Consider the following 25,481-nt stretch of genomic DNA (forward strand, 5'->3'; position numbering starts at 1 on the left):
TGCTGAACTTCTGTTCATTTCCATGGGATATCTTTGGGGTAAAAAGTGAAAAATCACCTCCCTTTTGCTCCCTGAGAGCCTAACAGGGTCCCTGTGCTGAGACGATCTCTTGGGCCGAAGCACTAATGGGATCCAGATGCTGCTGGGGTGTGGAAGGGGACAGCAATGTTGAGGATTCAACGAAGCGCTGATTGATAGGGTTCAGGCTCAAGTTAAGAGTCACATATCTTGACACTGATTCGCCCCACCCCACCCCCACTTCTTTCTGTCTTTCTTATCCTGTCTCTCCAACATCTATCCTGTGTGCTGTCATGTTGCCTCCTAGTGCCTGTGTTTTATGTACCCTGCTGAGACAGTGTGCAGCTCAGTAGGGAGCAGACGGCGTCTGGCTCTTTGCATCACCTAAGCTGACTATTTAATAAACACTGTTACAGGCAGAGGCTGAAACTTAACCACAGTTTATAGGTATCAAGAACCAGCTTTCAGTGACTCTTTCTATTTGCCTCATTGTGAAATGTTAATTATAGCAAATGAAAAACAAAAACACTAAATGTAAATCTCTAGTTGAGAGTGGAACTGAACTTTTTTGTACATTTTCCATCTGTGTACTTCTGTGTTTTCCTTACCGAGCACTACAGAGATGTTGCTGTGTTTCAAGGCTGTTCAAACAAAAATACATTGTGTATGAAGTGATTTTTCAAAATAGTAATTTATGGTATGTAAATGAGCCTCTCAATGACCTTCAAGACAAAACATCACCTCTGTGTCACTGGCCAAACAAAAACCCCAAGCAGAACCGAGTTACTCTGAACTGTGCAATGACCATCTCCTGTATTTTTTGCCTAATGACAATAGGAATATGAATTGGCCCTGTGCCATCTTAGTTGAAATGTTTCTGCATCTGTAAACATCTGTCCTTTTCCCCTCAGGACCATGCTGACTTTGCAGAGCTCCACTGTCCTGCTGCTTTTGAGCTTCCTGGCTGATCTGAGCTGCTCCCTGAACCCAAGAGACCCCAATGTGTGCAGCCTTTGGGAGAGGTGAGGCCCATTTATCTATGACCAACAAATGCTGCTGTGGTATGAAATTAAACATAGTTTCTCATACAGTGCATGCATACACATGGTTGAAAGTTTACAGTTTGGTTTTACTAGGACTAAGAAGGGTCAGCACCCAGTCAAGGCACTCATTTATCACATAAACTTATGGAAAGAAACATCATCACTGTGGTATTTACTTACATAATCGCTAGACATGGGAAACTAACCTAGTCTGTAAACAAACATGTCTCAATATAAAATTCAACATCCACTTTTGCTATTTTAACAGCCAAATTTGTTTTCAGGATAGAAATAGTTGGTTACCTGGACAAGGGCCTGTAAGACCTATGAAGCTCTATGAACTGCCAAAATGTGAGCCACTGGGCATTGGGCTGGTGTAATGTCAGACCTGAGCTATGTAGGATATTTACACAAAATCACCACCTCAGTCCTGGAAATCACATATAGCTGATGCCTGAGACAACAAAATTATTAATTAGGTTTGTGCTCTCATCTGTGCTAATACTGTGCAAGTGCTGTACCTCAAGCAGAAAATAAAACAGATAAATGTTCTGATAAAATCATTACTGTAAGTGTAGTGTGACCGCTGTACTCTGAAACAAAGCTGAGAGGCTAGAGCCATGCTAGCAGCTCTGTGATGCACTTAGGGAGAGGTGATGCACGTGAATGTGTGTACTGAACTTCATGGCAACCTATCCAGCCATTGTTGAGACATTTCTGTTTGACAGGTCAGAACTTTTCAGCATTTTTCCAAAAGTAAAACTAATCAAGTTTATTTAAAATGGAGCAGTGTAACCTTTCTATCCCCTCTGGCCGCCAATCAGTGACTGTGTCAATATTGTCTCATATTTCAGCTTCACCACCTCGGTGAAAGAGTCCTACTTGCATCCCTATGACCATGCAACAGACGAGCCCTGCTCGGACCCTCGGACCTCCTACAGATGCACACGCCACAGGTGTGACAGCTCGTCTCCTGTTGGACTGACTTCCTGCTTTTACCAGTGCAGGGACAAAGCATCCTGTTTGACTGTGTTATTCTTTCAGAATCACCTACAAAACAGCCTACAGGCAGGCGGTAAAGACAGACTACCGCAAGAGGTACCAGTGCTGTCCAGGCTATTACGAGAGCAGAGACAAATGTGTTCGTAAGTACAGTAACTGAGAAAACCTTTTAATAGTCAACTAGCACTCATGCCTCATTGTTATCAAGACAGGCAGTAGGAAAGTTTTGAAAAGATTCAGTCCTCAGCCAGCAGGGAACTGTCAGACTCATACATGCCCACTATCACGTCGATATATAGCACTACATACACACATGCCAATAAACTCGGTGACCACTTTATTAGGTACACCTGTAAAATCAAATGCAATGCAAGAAAACAGATTTGCCATAGATTCAACCATTACAAGGTTTATAATGCTTAGCTTTCTGTTCCATTTCCTAGTTTTAATCTAAATTTAAATAAACTAATAAACTGTGTCAGTTCACAAACACTCACATACTTTCATGCCATGCAGGTCCTACTGTAAAGAACCTCATATGTCAGGTAAACAAGACTCAGTCTGCCTGTTTACATGTACTGTATTAATCTGGTTATTTCCCATTTACTGCCCTAATCTGGTTCCATACGGTCAGAGGCCCTTAGCCAGGACCATCTTTGTTACTTTATATGAAAAAATCCACTTATTGCAGCTAGAATTTTGATGTTGAAACTAAGTCATGCTGTATTGTACAATATAGCCACAGGTGCACGTTTGCAAACCGACATGCACAAAGACCCAAAGCCAAGTGATGATGGAATGTGATGATGATGGAGGAATACTATCAGCACTAATCCAGCATAATACCAACATGGTTACTAAGGTTGTGGTTTACAAATTAAGCAACACCACATTCTGCAGTTTGACATGCAGTAGCCCATTCTCATCACTCATAGTAAGCTCCTTTTTCCTTTCTTTCCACCCAACGTGCATAGTCGATGTGAGTAGCACATGACAGTAGAATTACTAAAATTACAGGTTTGGTTCCCCATCAGGCTTCTCGGCTGAAAATGCTAATACATTTACTGGCAATACTAGCTGGAATTTTAAACTTTAAAATGTGCATTGCTGTCACTAAAACCCTTGGACACCCATCATGGTAATCAGAACCAGAATCAGATTCAGAATCAGCGTTATTGGCCAGGAGTGTTGAACACACAGGAAATTTAATTTTCATGCGTTCCATTTCAACAAATTTTATTTCATAAACTAAGCATCAGTTAGTGATGGAGTCAGAGGTGTGGCACTGCTGTCTGTGCAACTAAGGGTTGAACAAATCCACTTCATAACTATGGTCCACACTCGGCACGACTATCACACCAGGGACTTAATGCAGTCTGCTTCAAGAAAAATAATGTAGTTTATTTTTAAATACTCATGTAGGTTTCCACATCAGGGCTTATTTATGGAGTAAGGTGACAGGCTATTTATGAAATTTTAGTTGATCCATCAGTTTTTGTTGTATTTCAGGTGTTTTCATGTGAATATTTATTTTATTAATTCTTTTAACATCTTGGGACCAAGTTAACATGTTATTGTTTGGATTCGATGCCTTTTATAGAGCTACATGCACATTTAAATTTGGAAGTGACATAATACTCCTATACATAATTGTATACCACATTTTGGGTAACCTTGGGAACATTACAAATATTAATGCAGTGTTAGTTGTTATTTCATTAACTTAAAAAAAACTTATACAGTAATTAGAGCAAATATGAAGGTTTGGGCACCTGACTTAGTCTGTACCTCGAAGTACTTGTATGTGCTTAAAATTCAATTAGGTGCAGTTTTACATGACAATAACAGATGCAGTTAAAATAAGTAAGAAAAATTGAATATTGTTGTTAGAAAGCACCAGAATGATGCAGCTGTCACAGTTTGCTGACACACTGTTATTGCTGATCTTCAGCGGCGGTGACTTCTATAAATAGAGTGAAACTATAGACGGTCTTCAATGGGTTGAGAAAATGACCACCTTAGCTTTGTAAACCTTAAACCACGCTTGATGATGTTAGAAACGCTTGAGTGTAATGACAGCTTTATTGTGCTTGAAGAACTGACTGATAAATGTTTTTCAATCAGCAGAGATAATGTATTTTTGGTTGCTTACTGTACTAAATGATCTGTGTGTGTGTGGAGGTTTTCTTTTGCAACCACACAAAAAAGCCTCTGATTGTAGTGAGTGACATCAGGAAAGCCAAGACGGCGCCTACTGTTTTTTGTAATTGAAATAATGCTCTTTAACATGTTATCTATGTCTCCTCCTAAACCCACTTTCGGTACTCTACAGTGAACTCTTTTGTTTATTTTCTAAATGCAGTACACATAATTATATGTAATTTGCCTTACCTCCTTAATTTGATGCCATGTCAGTCTTTTCTTAGATCCCCTGCATCCCCAGCCTCCAGTGTCCACACCTAGAAAAGAGAAAAATAATCAGTGAAATTTTTCTTCATTGTGTTTGGATGAAAAGAAAAAACCCCCACATGTGGACCTACAACACAACGTTCTCCGTGGCATGTGGTTAGAAAATGTTTGTCTGGAAACAAAAAATGTAAGAGATTTTTGGCGGAACTTTTAGTCCTCAGTCATAATTGCACACTGGAAGTAACTTAATTAATACATGAACCGTTTCTAATGCTGGCATGTACCCAGCTCAAAGACTCTTTGTAAGAGGAAGCTTCTTGACAGTATGAATGGCATCCAGCCTCGGTGCTTTCAGCTGCATGGTTGAGCCCAGCTGTTGGGCTGGCAGCTCATACACTGTTTATGAAGGGTGGAATAAATTTAGAGGGAAATAATGCAACTCTGCTGAATAGGTTGTTGATTGAATAAAAACACTGAATAGTGTGCTTTTGAAACAGATTTAATAGGGACACAGTCTTTGAAGAAATTATAATAATTACAACAACAACCATTTTATACAATGTGCTTCAAATTTGAACTGGCAAAAAACAAACATATACACATTTGCCTTTATTCCTTGTGGGGACTTTACATTGACTTACATTCATTTCCTGGAGGCTTACCCTAACCTTGAACCAAGCAGCCACCTTAAATTCAATGATCTAACAGCATCTGGTCCCCTCCATGTACACAGGCCCCTTACTCTCACCTCAACTATCTCTACTAAATGTCTAACCCTAGTTTAAACTCTAACCTAAATCCTAAAACCAGGTCTCAACCCTCATCTCTGAAGTTGTCAGGACTGGCTCAGATGTCCTCACAACAATGGCAAGTGGAAAACAAAACGAAACTAAACTAAACAAAAAACAATGTAATAAAAACATGTAAAGACACACACACACACACACACACATTAGACAAAAGGGGACACACATAGTAATTAGTGCTGTGGGAATGTTATAAAAATCAAACATGAATAAAGTCACATCCAAGGAATTCAAGGGATCAGATTCATGATGGTGTACTTGAGCTCATCTACTTGGTAAGTTATTAATTGCTTTTCTCATCAACAGCTCGCTGCACCAGGGAGTGTGTCCATGGCCGGTGTGTCGCTCCAGACCGGTGCCAGTGTGAGGGAGGCTGGCGAGGCGACGACTGCTCCAGTGGTATAAATCAGCCTTTTCTACAGTCTGACAGACATTTCCTCACTCTGTCTCTCATTTGCTTTGTCTTTCCCCTCATGTCAGGTGCACTCACAAACATACTTCTCATGCACAACAGGAAATGGCCGGTAGTCAAATGGCTGATATTCACATACACCACTCCATCACACACTAGAAGCCTTTCCAATGGAAACACATGCACAGCAATGAGTCACTGTCAGCCACAGCCCAGGAGCCAGTTTACTAGTCCAGACAGACACCGAGCAGCACCTCCAACTCTCACTCACAGCTACTGTTTAACATTAATAATAGTCATAATTTCATAACAGCTTTTCTTATTGAAGTAGAGAAGTGCTCTCAAGTAAAAGAAACAAAACAATCAGGGGCAGTAAAAGTAAAACTTCCTACATATTCCAACAAATATGTAACTAAATATCATGAGAACAATAAGTTATGAGTTAAGTACTGAATCAGAATGAGCTTTATTGGCCAGGTGTGTTGGACACATGAGGGATTTGACTCTGGTACAGCAGCTCTCAAAGTGTATGTACAGTGTCCTTCCACAAGGCAACGGGCAGACAAATAAGCATGATAAGACTGAGACAACAAAAAAAGAAAAAGAATGTGCAAACAAGAAAAAGAAATGTGCATTGGGAAAATAAAAGTACTTATAAACATGCACTTTAAATGTAAGAGATACTGTACTGCGAGGAGCCACAGCCCTACCTCCTGGAGGTTGAGTAGGTTGTTTCCTAACTGGAGGATTAGCGGCTTGATTCCCAGTTTGTCCAGTCAACATGTTGAAGTGTCCTTGAGCAAGACACCGAACCCCCAGTTGCTCCTGATGATAACACTGGTGTGTGAATATGTGAATGTTTGTGAGTGCGAATGGGCGAATGGCCAAGTAGTGTGAAAGCGCTTTGAGTGTGCTGTAAAGCGCTATACAAGTATAAGACCAGACCATTTACCATAAAATGAGTTCAGAGAGACATTAAACCTGTTCCTTCTGTCCATTATGGCTTCTACTAAACTAAAGTCAGCAAAAATAGTTATATAATAGTTATTCAAGGCACCAACTCAGAACAGTGAGTCTAACTCTGTTTGTCTTGTCTGATATTTTTTTAAATTGCATTGCACAGAGCTGCTGCTCCCCTCACTGTAGCAAAGTTTTCCACTACCTTCAGCCCTCAACTGGGTCAATAGTACACATCCCTCTCCCTTTTCCCCCTGTTCCTCTACAGAGAGAAGGAATTAGTTTTAATGAGTAGCGGTTGATGTCTTGACAGGGGATGATGGTGAGAAGGGGAAACGGAAAATGTTACCTAACTCTCGCTCTCTCTCGCACGGCCCAGTCTGTCCTCACAGTCCCTCTCTGCTCTAGCCATCGCTTATGCACATATTCTTAGTTTGTTTTCAGCTTTTTTCTCTCTCAGGCCTCGGCTCCACTGGATTGTCCTATAATGGAGTCTTTTTGGCAGAACACAACCTGGAGTTATCTAACTGTGGAAAGGAGGAGAGGGGCCTGAGGTTTTCAGATTCTACACTGGTTTACCCATGAATGTAGCGAGCTGAGATTGAAGTGAATGAAAAATGGGAACATTACAGTGATTGTAGTTAGAGAACGGCTGAAATGTGGCTCATTAGAAGCTAGAATATGCTACATCAGAGAAATGTTTCCGAACAGATTTTGAGCAGGACTTAAAAACAAGTAATGAAGGCTACTTGCTAGATTACCATGAGACTATTTAGACTTTGAACACAAACAAAACTCAAGCCACTACTTGGACAATTCAGAGGGGAAAAGGAAGAATGTTCCCACTATCAGCACGCATTCCCTATAAAACACAGTGAGAAGATGGCTATTCTGAAATGGGCGCCAATCAGTGGGTTCACATGCATGAAGCTTTGGAGATACTGGTCTGAATCACAGCTGGGGTCAATTAATGATGCTCTGTGTGGATACATATTCAGAGCTCCATCACAGAAATGAACTAGCTAAGATTCAGGAAGTCTCCTTGAGACCAAGACAAACCTGCAGAACATAAACAGTTTAAGCACAAGTTTACATGAAAGCTGTTCGGTCACTCAAAGCAGTAATCAAACAAAGCTACACTGATTGAAACAACAACAAAAAAGTCACTTAAAGTATTGGTACATAGAATGAATGAATGGTAGGTTTTGCAGTTCATTCTACATGCAGAAGAGTCTTGACACTACACATCCAATCTGGTACATTTCTCCTTATTCACTTAGCCCCTATCAGGATGTAGCAGGCATCAGGTCTCACACCGACAGCCCTGCAAACCCTTCAGCTTCTCGCCGTCCCAGAGAAAGTCTGTGTAAACATAATCACTGCTCTAGCTAAGTTTCTCATTACTCAGCGTGACACACTCTAGCAGCACCCCCTTTTTAATGCCCACACAGAGAATGAGCCAAATTATGATTCATTTAAACAAAAGAGGCAAGGGTCCTGCTCCGAGTTAGTGCAATAAACACTGCAGTCCATGGCTGCAGTGTTTTGCTCCAAACCAAGTTTGGCTCTACTTTACCATCTGTGTAATAATTGCCAAAGTAGTCCATGTACTTTTAAAAGCAATGGCACGGCACATGTGAAACAGAGGCAGGAGTAATGGGGGAACTGGGAGCATGGACTTGTGCAGTGTGACGTGTAGCTCAGACCTCAGCGCACGGTCAATTCTGCACAAGAACTGTCTGCTGCTCACATTAAAAAAGATGATTCAAGAGGTCAGCATGAAATTTTTGGCATTATTGTTAGCATGAAGGAAGATAACTAACACCCATCCACCTGTTACATCAGCACTGTTTTCTCATTGATGTCTGATGCCCAAGACAAAGTTATTGAGGAGAAATCTGAGGAATGCACCCATGACCAGTCTGGGTTCTCTCAGTGGACTGAAATCTCTTCATGATGAACTGAAATCCAAACCCTGTGTGAATCTCCACCACGTACCTCCTGGAGCCAATCCTAAGCCTTCTGTAAAATTTACCTTTTAAAACCCAACTCCTCCTGTGAGCTCCGTGCAAAACCTCCTGCCAATTTGAAATTATCTGTCAGTAACACAACACTCCTGAGCAGATCTGAATTCAACAGCCCAGGGTTGTGGAGGCATGGGGGAGAAAATGTGTGGAAGAGACTGTGTGTCATCCCCCAAACACTCATTCTTCTCGTTTCTGTCCTGTTGTTCATGTCTGTGCTGTTGAACACATTGAATTTAATATGATTTGTTTCTTTTTATTTGCTTTTTGTGACATCATATGCTGTAAATGTACACTATGGTGTAGGGGAACTAAAGCGAATGAGGAAATCCAAAACCGACAAAAAATGATGATACTTGCACTTATACACGTGTAATTGTGTTTTGCTTCGATGATTTTATTTCATTTCCAGCATTTGTGGACTAGGTTTGGCTGCAGAAAACAGGCCTGTTACTGGAAGCTGCCTGGCTTGAATCATTGGAAAATGTGGGCAAACCAGAGTGAGAATGTCCCTGGTGTGAATGTGTGTAGCTGTTTAAGTGCAGGGGTAGGACGGCGCTGAAAGAAACCTTCCTCTGAATAAATACGTCTTCAAGTCCTTTTTACTTCAGAAAACAGAATCATGACACATCACAACAGTTTGTCCTTTTACCTTTCAGCCTGTGATGACAAACACTGGGGCCCAGACTGCAGTCAGCAGTGCAACTGTGAGAACGGAGCTCTCTGCGATCCTGTGAAGGGGACATGTCAGTGTCCTCCGGGCTTCATGGGACGCTACTGCAAGGAGTCCTGTCCTGTGGGCAACTTCGGGAAGGGCTGTCTGCAGAAGTGCAAGTGTGGGACTGGAGGATCCTGTGATAAAGCAACAGGAGAATGCTTATGTCAGGATGGGTTCACTGGGACATTGTGAGTGCACAAAACTGAAAAAATAACTAGGAGCTGAGCATACTGTCTGTGGAGAGTAATTCAAAATAGCTATATAGAAAATGATGACTAAGTTAAATTCAAAACACTAATTATCCCTCTGGGGCCAGTCAGAAGCAAATGGGTTAACGAATATAGAAACATCGTCTAAGAGCCATTTTATAAAAGCTAGCAGCTCCGCAAGGCTGCACTTGTGCACAGAAGTGCTTGGAGAACATTTGCTAATTAACACTAGACCAAAGTGCAGCTGAGGTTGATGGGAATATTTTAGTTTTGGAGATATCTGCTCATAAACCAAAGTGAACAATTAAAAAAACGTGATGATAGTGTTGCATGGAAATTCACACGACCCCCAAATGTTATTACAGTTCATCCAGACACAAACATGAACCAAATTTCATGACAGTCTCTTCAACCACTGTTGAGAAATTTCTCTCACAGCCCCAAATGTTAACCTCATGGTTTCACCAGGAAAACAAAAGCTATAAATTACTCTTTATGGTATGAGCTATTTTTTAGAGTACATACAGTTAATTCTTTAATTGAGGAGACACTCGATACCTCACTTCATTACACTTTATTGCATTATCTTAATTTTCTCACGAGTTTCCACAACTTAATTTTAAGATTAAACAAGACCCTGCTTTTCTTCACTGTAATCTGTGAGTCATGTCTTGTTGCACTCTGTTTTTTAGATGCCCCAGAGGAAGAGGAAGAAATTGAAATTCTTCCCTACTAGATATTAGTGGAAACTCGAACTGCCAATGTGAAAGCACAACGCAGCACTTTGAGCTAAATAAAAATGGGGGTTCGGCAACACTGATTATGGTATAAAGTTGCAAGATGAATTGTGTATATCTGAAGACTGTCCGTGTTATTTCATCTCTGGGGTGTATTAGAAAAATTAATATCCCAGCACTGAATTATATTACAGGTAGTTTATGCCAAGAAATCTGAATGGTCAGAGACAGGTTCCAACTGTACTGATTCCCACAAAGACGCTGTAGTGCCAAGTCTTATAGTATCGAGGGAGCTGCTGTTACTGCAGTATGTTTCTTTTTGCTTTCTCCTTTTTTTTCTGTAGAGTAGTTTAGAGGAATATAACTGAGCTGTACAAACTGTTATGTGTTTTCTATAAGATCACTGTGTATGTGCAGTTCTTTTGTAGAGTCACATGATTACTGCGTTTTTAAGTTGAACTGTAGTTGAATAGAAAAGGAAATATTTAAGTAGCACTTTAAATTATAGTGCAGCGCTAAAGTATGTAGTTACCTTCCACCACAGTTTGTGCTGATGCCTGAATAACCTGTTTGATAAAACTCTTCCCTATAGAATAAAACATTTACTTTAGTCCTCAGGGAAATTCCCAGAATACTGTTTTAACTGATTAGTCCTTTAATCTTCTTTACCTTTCTTACTAGTTGTGAGATGTTATGCTCCAAGAGATGCCAGGCACGATGTCCCTGCCAGAATGGAGGTATCTGTAAGGGCAAAGGGATCTGTGCTTGCCCCCCTGGGTGGACGGTACGTTCATGTTTAAGTGTGTATCTGTAGAGATTTCCTTGTTTTAATTTAGCTCATGTTAAGTTTCAACTGGCTCCAAACTTTGGAAAAACTTTTTTTTTAACCTTGATTTATATCTAAAGGTGACCTGTCATCTCATGCAGATGCAGGATTTTCCACTGTTGTGAAAAATATATCATGAGGTTTCTTTGTTTTTGGGAGATGTGCATAAACTGGTTCGCGCTTTGTTCTGGTTCTTGCAATGAAGCGCCCACAATGATTTGTGATTTCTCTTTTGTTTCTTGTCGCTCTGCAGGGTGCAGTCTGCACAGAGCAATGTCCAGAGGGAAGGTTTGGACCAAACTGTGCTGAGGAGTGTGTCTGCCACAACAGGGGAAAATGTGACCCTGAAACTGGACAGTGCCAGTGTGCCAAAGGTTTCACTGGTAACAGGTGCGTATGTGGCTGCATTTGCCTATTCTTATGTGTGGGACCGTCTTTCATGCCACCTTTTGTGTCTGGTATAGTCAGTGACAGCTTCTCCCTCCACTGCAAGTGAAGAACCAAAATAATAAACTCCTAAAATACGTAAAATCTTCAATCCTCATTGAATGTTTTGGCATCCATTTGATAGGCCCATACATTTGCAAACTGGTGTTTGCAATATATTTATGTCAAAATACACAGTTTCTCTTCATTATACAGTTAATCTAGTGTGGTTTTTAGTAAAACTCTAACCATTTGCAAACCCAGTGAAAGGCAAACACGGCCTACTGGCTGACCACAACACAAAACGGCATTTGGTTTGTGGCTGATGCACAAAATCAATACTAGACAAGTGCATTAATTGTATCTATATAACCCTGTGTGTTCTGCCCTCAGGTGTAATGAGGAGTGTGCTGCAGGTACTTATGGTCAGGACTGTAAAGGTGTGTGTGACTGTGCCAATGGTGCACGTTGCTACAACATCGATGGAGGCTGTCTATGTGAGCCAGGCTTCAGTGGTCCACAGTGCAGGGACAGGATGTGTGCACCCAGCAAATATGGCATGCACTGTGAACGCACGTGTCTCTGTCAGGACAAACACACGCTCAGGTGAGTGGGTGCTGTCAGGAAAAGAAGAAGGGATTGAACTAATACAAAGATCTCTCTCATGCAGCACTGCTCTGGGGGCAGAAATGGTCCAATTTTTGTTGAGCTAAACCTCGGTGAGCTTTGCCAAAGAGAAACAATGTTGGGCAAGTTAGCTCTATTTACATGTAGACCTTAGCTCACTGCCTCATTAAAGAGTCTGTCCTGCATGGTTAGCTCAGTTTAGGGCATAAGATTGGGACAGATTTCTCCCCTGTGCACATGAAGCAATGAAGTATTTGAAAAAACTTCGAATAAGGCACCCACATCTGTGGCCTGGAACTGTAGTTGGGGACCTCAGGTTCATGGTTAAACTGCTTTAGCCTTGGCTCGTAGCGGGTAACTAGCCTTAGGAGTCTTAGGAAAGGCTTTTCCGGCAGGGAGAAGTGAAGAGGGAGGCCAGCTAACTCAGGCTTTATTCTGTCTTGGTAACACAAATAATGCATGTGGCCTTGATGCCCAGTTAAATGCATTACAACCCTGTCTCTACACTAGTTGCTGAGCACTGCTGTTATTTTCTCCACCTGTGGCTGCATGTAAGAGGAGTCTGTTCCATGCCTCGCGGTCTTCTCGCTGTCATACTACTCACACTGCAGGTCACAACAACAACAGCATTACCTATAATGCTATGTGTCTGAAAGGAGAAGGCCTGGCCTATAATAACAGTTTGTTTGTGAATGAAAGCTGCTGTGAGTACCTTCTCTGCCATAGCTCACTAGCTTTAGCTGTAAAACAGAGCAGTAACACATCCACCTACAACTGCAATGCCTTGTGGGAGTCTCTTGGCTTGTGCAAGGGCAGAGTGCACACAAGTAGGAAGTAGGTTGACAGACAGGCCATCCAATGGTTTTGCTCGTGCTGAGTAAAATTATTGGTCAGGATTTTTTCAGCCCTGCTGCTGCCACAGATAACTTGATTTGTTTCATTATGTTGTCAATGCATTTAATGTATTCATTGCCATTAGAATGAAAAGAGAATTTCAAGATATGTGATGAAAAATGCTTCTGAAAAGAATCGCCACCCCTACCTTTAACATTGTTTTTCTCCACCCATTTTAATGCCATGAGTACAGCAACCAGTAAACACAGCCCGTGTAGCTAACATTAACTCTGCTCCCAGCTCTGTTTTCACAAGGTTTTGCATGGAGTCTTTTTCTTCTTCTGGCAAATTGCTACCATCAGAAGCACTATCGCCACCAGCTGTTGATTTACATGGTCCTTAAATTCTTGAAATCAGTCCTGTTTCATTAAGATAAGAAAATTTAAAGACATTAATCCTAGGTGAATGGAGTGCCCTATTGTCCGTATACTTAATTCTTTCTTGATCCAACTTCATCCTTAACAACTGTCTTTCATGAATATATTGAGGACATGCTCCACCATCTCTTCTTGGTTACAGGCATCACAGCTCACATTTGGGTGTTTCACAGTGAGGTAAAAAGAAGACCTTAACTTAGTGTGTATAACTTTAAAATACAGTTCTGCTTGTCAAAAATAATATCAATAAAAAAAATATGGCAGAGGTGAATACACATACTTTACTGTGCCCTAAATATAATAATGAGAGAAGACCTGAAGTACATGTACAGTGCTGCCTTTGAGTTTGTTTGTTATTGCTCAGCTGTATTTTGTAATGTCATCTTTACTTCTGTTTACATTGTCCAGCTGCCATCCAATGAAAGGAGAGTGCACATGCCAGCCAGGGTGGGCAGGACTTTACTGCAATGAGACCTGCGCTCATGGCTTCTATGGTCACGGCTGCCTGGAGCCGTGTCTGTGTGTTAATGGAGGGGTGTGCGATAGTGTCACCGGTCGATGCCAGTGTGCCCCCGGGTTCACAGTGAGTGGTGACATGATTTTGTTATTAATCATGAGTATAAATCAAAATGTTCCCCTTTTTGTATGGATATTCAGCAGCTTTTTGATGTAATGACTTAACCTGTTTTTATAACCTCTGCACTCATCACTGTTATTCAATTTTTATTTTTTCAGGGGGTTCACTGTGAGAATCCATGTAAAAGTGGCACTTATGGCAAAAACTGCTCTCTGGACTGTTCCTGTGAAAACTTTGTCAACTGCTCACCGATCGACGGGACGTGCTTCTGCAAAGAGGGTAAAACATTTTGACACAGCAGGGAACTGATAAAGAGGACATTTGTAAACAAACTGATGAATTCCAGTGGGTCAACTGATTTCCTATAAACCATATAACCAATTAAGCACAACTGACAGTCCTTTGGTCGGTTGCAGGCTGGCGAGGGCTGGACTGTTCCACCCCCTGCTCTGAGGGAACCTGGGGCCCAGGATGCAACACCACCTGTCACTGCGCCAATGGGGCAAAATGTAACCCTGCAGATGGGTCCTGCACATGTGCAGCCGGCTGGAAGGGGGCGCGCTGTGACCAGCCATGCTCTGTAAGTGCCTGGATATGTAGCTTTTTTAGTTTCAGTTATTTGTATCGAAAGTCACATTAAAGGATGAAACCAGACAAAAATGTCTTTTTGTCATGTCTGTTTTTTGATTAAGGAAATCCTTTAATCCAAGATGGTTTTCTCTTCTGGGAGACAATAAAGGCAGCCTTGAAACATGAATACAGATGCAAAAGCAATTATATTTCCAGAAACCCACTATCACTGTATGGGAAGTAGATAATATGTAAAGCAGGGTAACCTCCAACCAACCACCAGTACAGACATTAAGCCTCTTTGTTTCATGACACTTGCATCACTTTGCTGTATACTGTATGAAAGGTTTAGGTCATAAAGACTTTTGTCATTCAAAAATGTGTAAACTGCAAATACAAAGGTAGATGAGTTAGAACTTCATTCTTTTACAAAATGTAAAACTATAGACAAATACTTACTAAGATTAAACTGAATAAAATAAAATGAAAGTAGGAACATCTGAAATAAAAGGCAGTGTAAAGTACAAATTACGGTGCAACACTTTAATGAAAAGGTCACTGTTAATATGTTCATCTCATCACTTCTGTGTTTGCCTCCCAGATCAACTAACACTGTGCTGGACTCCAGCCATCAGCGCTGCATGAAAACACATGGCTCTTTGGAAAACAATACAAACTAAAAGATCAGAAAAATGCACTGTATAGTTGTTCTATGTCAAGTTAACTACAGTATTATCTTTGATTAGACTAATAGACAAATGAGAAGGGTAATAATTACACAGAGCATGTCAGCTCTGATTAGACAGTCTGTAGACGTGTCGTCCAGCTTTTCATCCCTTTCCTCACCCTATGCATGCTTTAATCTGTGTTTTGGATGTGTACCCCTCCTGTCTTTGCTGTGCCAACCCACCAGGCTGTCAATGCAGCAATACGCTGCCAGTGTAGTATTTTGTCTGACTCTGACTGGGCTGGCCGAATGTTGAAGAGATTCCCCTGACAGTTCTTTGCCCATTGGCATTTGTTCACATATGCAGATGGGCACGTTTGGGCCAGGCTGCCTGAAGAGGTGTGATTGTGTTCATGCTGACGGCTGCCAAGCTGCCACTGGGGAGGGCCACTGTCTGCCCGGGGGGTGGGGTGAGCGATGCCAGCATGCTTTAATCTGTGTTTTGGATGTGTACCCCTCCTGTCTTTGCTGTGCCAACCCACCAGGCTGTCAATGCAGCAATACGCTGCCAGTGTAGTATTTTGTCTGACTCTGACTGGGCTGGCCGAATGTTGAAGAGATTCCCCTGACAGTTCTTTGCCCATTGGCATTTGTTCACATATGCAGATGGGCACGTTTGGGCCAGGCTGCCTGAAGAGGTGTGATTGTGTTCATGCTGACGGCTGCCAAGCTGCCACTGGGGAGTGCCACTGTCTGCCAGGTTGGTGGGGTAAGTGATGACGTCCTCCTGGTGTCACTGCCAGCTTGGCTTTTGTATCACAGATAAGTTTGGTCCAACAGAAATGACTGAGGCCACTGGTTTTACTTCACTCTCTCTCTCTGTCATGAAGGCTAACCAGTGAGAACAAATCAACACTGCTTTGTGCTATAGTGAAGATTTTTTGGTTGTTGTGTTTGATGTTCTACTGTAACATACACGTTTTAAATAGTTCAGTAGAAAGTTAGATTCCCATTTAAACACATCAGCAAAGAGGCCTCTTCAGAGAATGCTCCCTATTTTGGTGAATTCAAGGATGTTGCCACTAAACCGCCAAGTTTACACATTCTGCTGCAGAACAGCACTTTCCGCTCTGTGTGTGTTTCCAAAACACTTGTCGTTTGAGGCTGATATTTTGATAAATGGATAAAGTGTTTTTCAGCAGACAGCTCTCAAATCTTGAAATGCTTGTGGCTCATTGAACCTTCCACCAAGGAAACCCGTTAAGAACAGTATTTGCCCTCAACTTCTCAGAAATGGAAGGCAAAAACAAAGTTGAAAAGTATAAATAACCTATAATTAATGGACTAAAACATGCAACACTACTGGTTCTTTAAGTATTAATAATTAAACACAGAAAGGAATCTATCTTCACATTGATTACTTTTAGGTTTGATAGTTCATTATCTGTAATGCTTATACTTGTTAACCTTTGCTGAAGTAAATTAATGAATATGGCCTTTACTTGGATGATGTGTGGGAAAATGGAGTATATTTCCATTTTGTGTACTTCTTCAGTCCCTGCCCTCACAGCTCCACCACACTCTCCGTTTCTTTCCTGCAGGCTCCCGCTGCAGTCTGCCATGTTCAGAGGGTCTGTGGGGTCGCCACTGTAACCAGACCTGCTTCAAGAATTGCCCCAACAGCGACACATGCTTAAGAGAAACCGGAGCATGTGTGTGTCGCCCCGGCTACTGGGGAGCCACATGTCAGAACAGTGAGTGCTGTTATCAAATGTTTACCGGACTGAGTGTGAGACGTCTGTCTTGGCTCATTCTTTATCCCTTTGTCTCCCAGAATGCAGAGCTGGTATATATGGTGACCAGTGTAGCATGTCCTGCCCCTCCTGTGGCCTCTCGTACCGCTGCCATCATGTGACAGGAGAGTGTGACTGCCTATCTGGCTACACTGGACCCAACTGTGATCAAGGTTTGCATTAACATCAGTAATTATGTATTCCCCCATGTGCAAATTGTTCAAACCCAATTTTTTATTTCTTTTACATTGTCTTAATGAGCTAGTGAAGGCGGTTTATGTGGCATTGTGTGTTTCAGTTTGTCCACCAGGCTACTATGGCAAACAGTGTTCTGAAGTGTGTGTGAACTGTGCCAACAACTCCACATGCGACCATCGGGACGGTCACTGTGAATGTTTGCCTGGTTGGACTGCTACTGACTGCTCCATACGTGAGTGCAACATCACATAGCAACTAGAAAAGTTCATTTTCTGAAGGAGGAAATGTCACCATGGCTGTCATGACTTGTTACTGCATTGTCTCATCAAAAGTTTTTCACTGGATTCACTAGATTTTCACTGGATTCCAGCAGAAAGTGGGTCATTGTCTTTGCACCATCACTAAAAATGCTTGTGTGACATGTGTCTAACACACATGTATCATATTTTGTTTCCAGCTTGTAGTCTGGGACGGTTCGGCCCATTCTGTGCTCAGACCTGCTCCTGTCCGATAAACCTCGTGTGTGACCGATTTACAGGGGACTGTGTCTGCGAAAGTGGAGGGGACGACTGTAAACAAGGTATAGAAACAAACAGGGTCTCACATAAGTAGAGGTGCTAATACATTTGCTTTTACTGACCTTGTGCAGCCATCTGCTTTCTTCCTTCTACCTGTTATGAATTAATTCAGTCCTGTCCCTGAAAAATGTTGGGGAAAAAACTTGATATTCCACTGGCAGTTCTGTGGTCTCTGCAGCTGTGCTTGTTCCCTCTTAGAGGTGGAAAGTTAATGAAAAATGCTTTAGTTGCTGGGCTTGAGTCCTCTTTTCACCCTCGACCCATTTGACAGAGTCATCTGAGCAGTCAGGGAGTGTTATGGTTCCTCTTCCGCCTGGTGAAAGAGAGTCATGGGGGGCCATTGGTGGCATCGTTGTGCTCGTCATCCTGGTGGTCCTGCTGCTCGCTCTGCTGCTGCTCTACCGTCGCAGGCAGAAGGACAAGCAGAACACGCCCACTGTCTCCTTCTCCACCAGCCGCACTGTCAACTCTGAATACGCTGTTCCAGGTACAGCACACAGGATAAGAGAGGAGAGGAGCGGGGATTTTGTGAAAAATAAACAACACAGAATGTCAATGCCACGTATATTGTATGCATGTAATCTAACACTTTATAGTAGGCACATGATGTTTGTAAGGAAAGAACAATCTAAGATGGATTGTTTTTTAACACTGCAACATTAATAATGTGAAATATTTTAGTTTTCCACAGTGATACTGTATATTAACCCTGAGGTCATTTTAATAGCAGCAGATCTGATTCCATGAGTTTGTTTTGGTCTGCAGATGTTCCACACAGCTACCACCACTACTACTCCAACCCCAGCTACCACACACTGAGCCAGAACAGGCCTCCTCTGCCGCACCTCCCCAACAACCACGACCGCACCATCAAGGTGAACGTCAGCTGTGTTACACCAGCTCAGGGATCTGACACAAAACAATCAAGCCTCACAGCATCTGTTCGGGGCTATAAATCATATGATGCCATAAAAAGTAGAGCAACAAGTCATAGCTCTTTAGCACTTCATACATTTTCTTTGCATTGATGATTTCTGATTATCATTATGTCTGCCACGCAGAACACCAATAACCGGCTGTTCTGCAGTCTGAAAAACATGGAGAGGGAGAGGAGGGGTCTGTTTGGGGTTGAGAGCAACGCAACTCTGCCTGCAGACTGGAAACACCATGAGCCCCACAAAGACTCAGGTCTGTTCCACTGACCCCACACTGTATGATTCTCATGAAGAATCTGTTATGCTAGATTTTATTGATTTAGTGAAGACACTTTAGCAGACAGACCTGCATCTGTAGAGTAAGGTTAAATGAGTGTAATAGCATTCACAAGTAAACGTAAGCGGTTGGTTTTCTGATCATCTGACCACAGCTACATAAAACGAATCACTAAAACTGTACTTTTAATGTAACTTTCTGCTAAATTACCTCAAAGTATCCCTTATTCTAAGTGTGTTTAACAATGAAATAATCATTCTGAGAGACAGTGAATACCAGCAGGAAATATTAGCTATCAGTGGCTGCAGTTTAAAAAACCTACATTGATAATGGACCTTAAAAATGTAACAAAATATTCTCAAGGCAAAAGAATATAAATGTAGAGCATTTCCAGCCTGGGTCACGCAACAAGCTGGGGACAGAACTCAGAAAGTGTTTTATTTATTTTACATTTTCTTTGGACAGAAAATGACTCTTGTCAACAATGCACATTTAATAACAAGATCAGGACAAAATTAAAAGTGATAGATGTGTTGCTGGTGTTCACTCACCGGGCTCAGAGTCTGCAGGTTTCTGAAGCAGCTTATCTGCTTTTGATCAGTTTGTCATAAATGAAAGTAAAGAAGCCAGTTTAGTCTTTTATTGTTTACAGGAGCTTTTGGGATTGATCGGAGCTACAGCTACAGTGCCAGCCTCGGAAAGTATTACAACAAAGGTAGTTCATCATTTGTTTTCTTCTCTCGCTAACCAACCATAGCAAAATACATCAGACAGATGAAATTACAGTATTTACAGACATTCGTGGCCTCCAGGATTAAACTTTTCCTCTGGTGTCACCTGCAAGTTAACATAAACAATATGGTTTTGGTACATTCATGTTCCCCCTCAGGATGAAGAGTAATTACTGTGGTGATCCACTGACTTTTCATCTAATGCTAAAATCAAAATAGAAGTTTAGTTTGTCCAGTACTTTGGTTCATGACCAAATACCTGCCAAACACGTCCTTTGTATACAATTTTGTTTTTCTGATTGTCCAAACATTATTATGCCGATGTATTCTGTTGATATGACTTCTGTTGCACATCTGTCTGTACTGGAAAAGGTTCCTGAGGTTTCTTCTATTTGTTTTTCCTGTTGATGTTTTTTTTAGTGGTAGAGTTTTTCTTTATCTGCTTTGCGGGTCAGAGAGAGGGTTGTACAGATTATAAAGCCGCTTGAAGCAAATTTGGGCCATACAACAACACTGACACACATATATATATATACTGTATATATACAGTATAAATCTGTCACGACTTGTTAATGTTAGCATGCTAATGCATATGAAATGTTTCTGCTGAAAATTTTACCACTGAAACCAGCTGAAATTAAAATGTCACAAACATCTGAGTTTGATTAAAAACAATCTAGACATTTGACTGTCCATCAGGTTCCTTTAAACCATCTCAGCCCATGAAATAAAAGAGACAAACTTTACTCAGTCTCAGGAACTTATAACTCATAAAGAAACACTTTGGAAAATGCCGCTGCTGTGCTGTATTACCTCTGCTCTACATCTGTTCTTCAGATGTGATTCAGATGTGTCTTTGTGTCCTGTGTGTTGACAGAGCTGAAGGACACAGTGGCAGTGAGCAGCAGCTCTCTGAACAGCGAGAATCCTTATGCTACCATCAAAGACCTGCCCAGCCTGCCTTTCTGTCCCCCAGAGAGCAGCTACATGGAGATGAAGTCAGCCATGCCCAGAGAGCGAGCTTACACAGAGATCAGCCCACCGCCCTTCAACATGGCCACATTACACAGAGGTGAGCAACATTTCTGACCTCCATACTAATGGGAAAAAAAATACAAGAGACATTCCAACAGACCAAAACCAGTACACCCAAAAGGTCATTATGTTTGATAAATGTAGCTGATTAAAAGAAGTTTACAAATTTCAGTCCTGCTGTGTTTTGATCCGAGTCTGTTTTATCTTTTTGCCTCAGAGCGTCAGAGCTCCCTCGGTCACCCTCCACACGAGGACCCCCAGAACCACTATGACCTCCCAGTGAACAGCCACATCCCGGGACACTACGACCTGCCTCCTGTCCGCCGACCCCCCTCCCCATCCCCGAGAAGAACAACTCAATGACCGGCACAGTAGCGCAGCAAGTTTCCCTCCTCTGCAGATTGGGGATGATTTCAGGTTTGCAAAAAAAGAGCAAACTTCATGCTCCTCTCTGACAGTCAGAGCTGTAGACCACCCACAGAGCAGAGGCCAGGCATCTGATCCTGTGAGCGACTCCTGTTTACTGCGGATAACCCTCGTTCAACTCAACTCTGCCTCTCTGTGGGCTAAAGTGGTACTTGCTTCACCGTGACAGACTTGTCATCCAGACCGGTGAGCCAGCAGGCTGTAGTGAGGACTGCTGGACTGTGGCGTCGCCAGTGGGGCTTCAGCTGCATTCACATCCCATGGGAAAAATATTCCTAAAGACTTCACAGCTGAAAGCAGCAACTTGGGATTGTTTGTGTTTGAAGTCATCAAAATATGCTGTAAATGATGTTTTCCACCGATTTTGTTTGCTACTGATCAGCGCGTTTCATTAGAATTCAAACTGTCTGCTAAAATAACAAATGTCATTGTTTGATGTTGCTATTTTATTTTTTGGTAAAATTTGAGTATACTGAATCTATAAACTTGCCAAACTTTTTTAACAGGGAGCCTTCAATCAGCTCATACGGCTGGACTTTCATTTATGTCTTTTAAAATTCAAAAAGGTTACGGGACCTTTTAAAGACACCCTGTGGCACATATGAGGTTGTCTTACAGCAAACTGCTTGGGTAAATAACTGCCATTTGACTGTCTTGTGACATACACATTAACAAAACCGGTTTTCTTTATTACTGATATTTCATCACAAACTATTGGTTCGCCACCTTAGAGCCAAGTTAGCATTGTCTTTTCCAAATGTGGCATTCACAGACACAAGTACTCACCCCGTTTGTTTACATGGTTCACTCATTGCTGTTGCCAGATGAAAACTTTGTAAATATTGAAATAGGAATATTGTTAGCCAGTCATGTTTTATGATGTACGAGTTTTTAAGGGGTCTGTGGGACCACAGATCACATTTAATTATTAATAAACACCAAAAGGTCAGTTTAAGCACAAATACAGTTCATGTTGTGAAAAATACTGTCAAACCAGGAAGTACAAGCCAACTCAAAGCAGCATTATGAATGTGCATGCACTGTCCAGCAGCAGCAAGTTTTGCAAATCAAGTCTGTGCATGGTAGATACTGCCAAAGGGGAAAGGTGTTTTTGTACTATGGGTGAATTGACCTGTTAAACATTCTGCCAAAAACACACTAAACTTCATGGTTTAAAACAGCCAGGGAAAAAAATCTGTAGGCCTACCGTTATTCAAGTCATTATTTCTAAACTTTGTCAATCAGCATCTTGCGTTGCCTCTAAATAATTTTAGAAATACTACAATGTGTTTGTTTTCTGTCAGTGTTGGACCAAAGGTTTACTATCCTGCCAAACCCAGTGTACCAGACAGAGTGGACATTGTGCTTTAAATGCTTGGGTAGAGCTTCAGCGTTTTTAAATATGGTCATATATTTGTGAATGTAACCATAAGATGTGTATATAATGTAAATAAAAATGGCTGCACTTTTCAACACCGATTTTGAATAAGTGTAAGAAATCAAGAAAATAATCAAGAGAAATCAATAATTGGAAAAACCTTTACTCTGCATTATATAAGTAGAGGAAAAAAAGCTACAAAATCAAAAGACATTCATTACATCAACCAAATTCTTGGCCTTTCCATAATGTCAATAGCATTGTTATGATAGATTTGACACAAATCCCACTCCAGTCTAATTATAATTTTGTCAATAAAGGCTCACAATATAAAATCCTTTTTCAATTACATTAAATCGTAAAGTCCTTCAAATTACTTGTGAGGCTTCCATTAAGACTTTAACAAGGAGGGCTCAGGATTTTACAAAGGCCTTTCAAGTGTTTTTGTCATGTAGAGCACATCTCTGGTTTAAGTGTCTTGCTTCTAGCGTTCAAATATTAAAGAGCAGCTGTTTCTTAAAACACTCAAACAAGAAAAGGCATTGTACAGGAAGAAGTTTCTTAATGGCTTATAATCGGTGAGAAAGTCCTACAAAAAACCCTGAAATTCAGAAAGGGATGACTCCATCAATAGCATATAGTACACAATTACATACAGTAATCATGCCTCATAAATTTACATGTGCATGAGAAAAATGCCATGCCTCTGCTGTTTGTAAATCTATGACAGAGAGACCAAATACTAAACACCTTCACTAATGTCAAGGACTTTTTAAGGCACTTTGGGGATCAGTGTCAAAATCAGATATTGACTTAAGGCAAAAAGGCAGGATACTATTTATTAAGTACAGTAGAAACAAAATCAGCTATCAAATATTTTCAGTAAATGCTTTGATATACTTTTCTCTAGAGTATGACTTTAGCTGTTAGACTACACTACAAATCTACCTGCTGTGCATAATTGGCGAGGTCCTCAATAAAAGCAGTGCATTAAACCAAAGTCACAAAGTATAGAATACCCACAATCCTACTCTGAGCCCAAAATCATGCCTGGGGATTTGCAAAGCCAGTAAACCTAGAGGAAAAAAAGAATAAAGCCCTAATGACCAGTTTTTAGAAGCAATGCAACCCACAGGACTGCAGACAGTTGCAAGACAGACACGAGGCCTGTGAGCACAGAACAGTGACTGTTAAAGCTCCTCTCTGTCTTCTCAAGGCACATTACTATTTGGTATCTGTAACGCTTGTTAAAATGCTTCCAAAAACTATGGTTGCACTCTCTAAAGAGGAGCAACACTTCACTAGTAAAACTGTGTTGATTTTGTTGATTTTGAAGGCATCCTAAAATATATATTGCATATATGGCACCAAATGTGTAAGTACAACTCAAAATGTAGTGTCCTGTTCTTGATATTTCCTCAAGTGGAAAACAAATTATTCAGTGTTCTATCATCATGACAAAACATCTTTGGAATTAATATTAAGGCAACAGCACAACTGACTCATTTAACTGGGAACATTCAACTTGTCTGGCAAACGATAAGAATTTCAAAAACATGACCCAATAAATTTCTCTGAGGTCAAGCTGGGAACTGAAGAAAAACAAAATTGCATGCATCTCAAACAACAAATTTCTCTGTGCATCACAGCTGCCCAACAGTAAAGTATGTCTACAACATGTTCAAGGCTAACATGAGAAAAACCTGCTGAATACCCTGAGCTTACAGTGTTTTGGTTTTGTTTGGAGAATTTTCAAGAAAACTTCTATAAAACTACATGATTTTCTCCATTGCATATAAAGACAGCACAACACTGTCACTCCCCCCCAAAAAAAACCTATTTCTATTGTAAACATAAGTAACATTTTAAATAAAGATTTGATCTCTTTGAAGGGAGACAAACATGATTAACAAACCCTGCAGGACTCATTTTCCTGTTGTGTGTATGGCTACAGACGTACTCCGGACAGGGTTCACTAGCTGTGCGTGTTGAGTGTTGACAGCCTGGCCATTAAATGTGAAACCCCGGCTCAGACTGAAGCACAAGCACTGGTCAATAGAGCTCTGAGTGTGTGTGTGTGTGTATGTGTGTGAGAGAGACAGAGAGAGACAGAATGTGCAAGAGACAAGAATACAATACAAGCATCAGCACAGCACACATGCAGTTACATAACTTCAATAAACTCAAAAGCTGAATATGATAATCCTGTGCCCTTTGCCAAAACCTCCAAGCAAATCTAACCTGTAGATTAATTTGAATACAAAATATGACAAGTTCATATAAAAAAAATAAAGACAAACATCCCAATAGTAGAAAACTATTCTATGTGGGCTACAGGAGGTGGAGGGTTCAGGTGAGGTGCTGTTTGGTTGTTACATGATGGAGCAGTTCTCCGATGGCTTGGTGCGACCCTGGAGGAGGAAGTGACAAAACAACATTAAATATGAAGAAAACTGAAGGAAAATAACACTAACAAATAGCTGGGGTTATGATGACAAGCCAGATCTCCTGAGTGGGAAAAAATAGCTTTATTTGGAACAGTCAGGTCGCTGGTTAGCTGAGTTGCATGCACTGACTGTATATATGACGGACGTCGTGTCACCACTTTCCTCCACTATGCAAAAGTTAAGCCTACTTATGGACAAGGCGGCTGTCATCTTGCTTTTTTGCAACCAGATTCTGCACAGTAGCAACCAGAAGTGGAGCAACAGCACTGGACCGCCAATCAAAGCTGTCACATCAACAGAAATACACTGGTTTATATCATCAGTCAACTTATTAAAAACAAACTTATCAGAAAAATGACCACTTGTACACACACGAGCGTGGTG

At 41.2% G+C, this 25,481-nt stretch overlaps 2 protein-coding genes across 5 annotated transcripts in view; one reads left to right on the plus strand and one right to left on the minus strand.

Annotated features, from left to right (window-relative positions):
• pear1 (platelet endothelial aggregation receptor 1) overlaps positions 1–22,759 on the plus strand; it is a 44,005-nt gene extending 21,246 nt beyond the window's left edge. The window contains exons 2-24 of the mRNA XM_020625030.1: positions 930–1,040; positions 1,916–2,017; positions 2,106–2,206; positions 5,585–5,677; positions 9,331–9,577; positions 11,017–11,119; positions 11,415–11,551; positions 11,981–12,193; positions 13,894–14,068; positions 14,221–14,341; positions 14,479–14,642; positions 15,667–15,807; positions 15,966–16,068; positions 16,901–17,053; positions 17,134–17,265; positions 17,391–17,522; positions 17,748–17,870; positions 18,140–18,355; positions 18,634–18,743; positions 18,930–19,056; positions 19,733–19,795; positions 20,689–20,883; positions 21,064–22,759. Coding sequence (XP_020480686.1) covers positions 934–1,040; positions 1,916–2,017; positions 2,106–2,206; positions 5,585–5,677; positions 9,331–9,577; positions 11,017–11,119; positions 11,415–11,551; positions 11,981–12,193; positions 13,894–14,068; positions 14,221–14,341; positions 14,479–14,642; positions 15,667–15,807; positions 15,966–16,068; positions 16,901–17,053; positions 17,134–17,265; positions 17,391–17,522; positions 17,748–17,870; positions 18,140–18,355; positions 18,634–18,743; positions 18,930–19,056; positions 19,733–19,795; positions 20,689–20,883; positions 21,064–21,209 — 3,204 coding nt within the window. The 5' untranslated portion in view covers positions 930–933 and the 3' untranslated portion in view covers positions 21,210–22,759. The remainder of the gene's footprint in view (positions 1–929; positions 1,041–1,915; positions 2,018–2,105; positions 2,207–5,584; positions 5,678–9,330; positions 9,578–11,016; positions 11,120–11,414; positions 11,552–11,980; positions 12,194–13,893; positions 14,069–14,220; positions 14,342–14,478; positions 14,643–15,666; positions 15,808–15,965; positions 16,069–16,900; positions 17,054–17,133; positions 17,266–17,390; positions 17,523–17,747; positions 17,871–18,139; positions 18,356–18,633; positions 18,744–18,929; positions 19,057–19,732; positions 19,796–20,688; positions 20,884–21,063) is intronic.
• Positions 22,760–22,892: 133 nt separating this feature from the next.
• The window catches only part of lmna (lamin A), a 34,243-nt gene continuing 31,654 nt past the window's right edge, over positions 22,893–25,481 (minus strand). For 3 of the 4 annotated variants that reach the window (XM_020625049.1, XM_020625050.1, XM_020625052.1), the window contains one exon: positions 22,894–25,061. In XM_020625049.1, the coding sequence (XP_020480705.1) occupies positions 25,023–25,061 (39 nt within the window). In that variant the 3' untranslated portion in view covers positions 22,894–25,022. Of the gene's footprint in view, positions 25,062–25,481 lie in introns of all 4 variants that reach the window. The other variant, XM_020625053.1, reaches the window with a different exon arrangement.

Source organism: Monopterus albus, unplaced genomic scaffold (genome assembly GCF_001952655.1).
Source record: "Monopterus albus unplaced genomic scaffold, M_albus_1.0 scaffold344.1, whole genome shotgun sequence".
Lineage (NCBI taxonomy): Eukaryota > Metazoa > Chordata > Actinopteri > Synbranchiformes > Synbranchidae > Monopterus > Monopterus albus.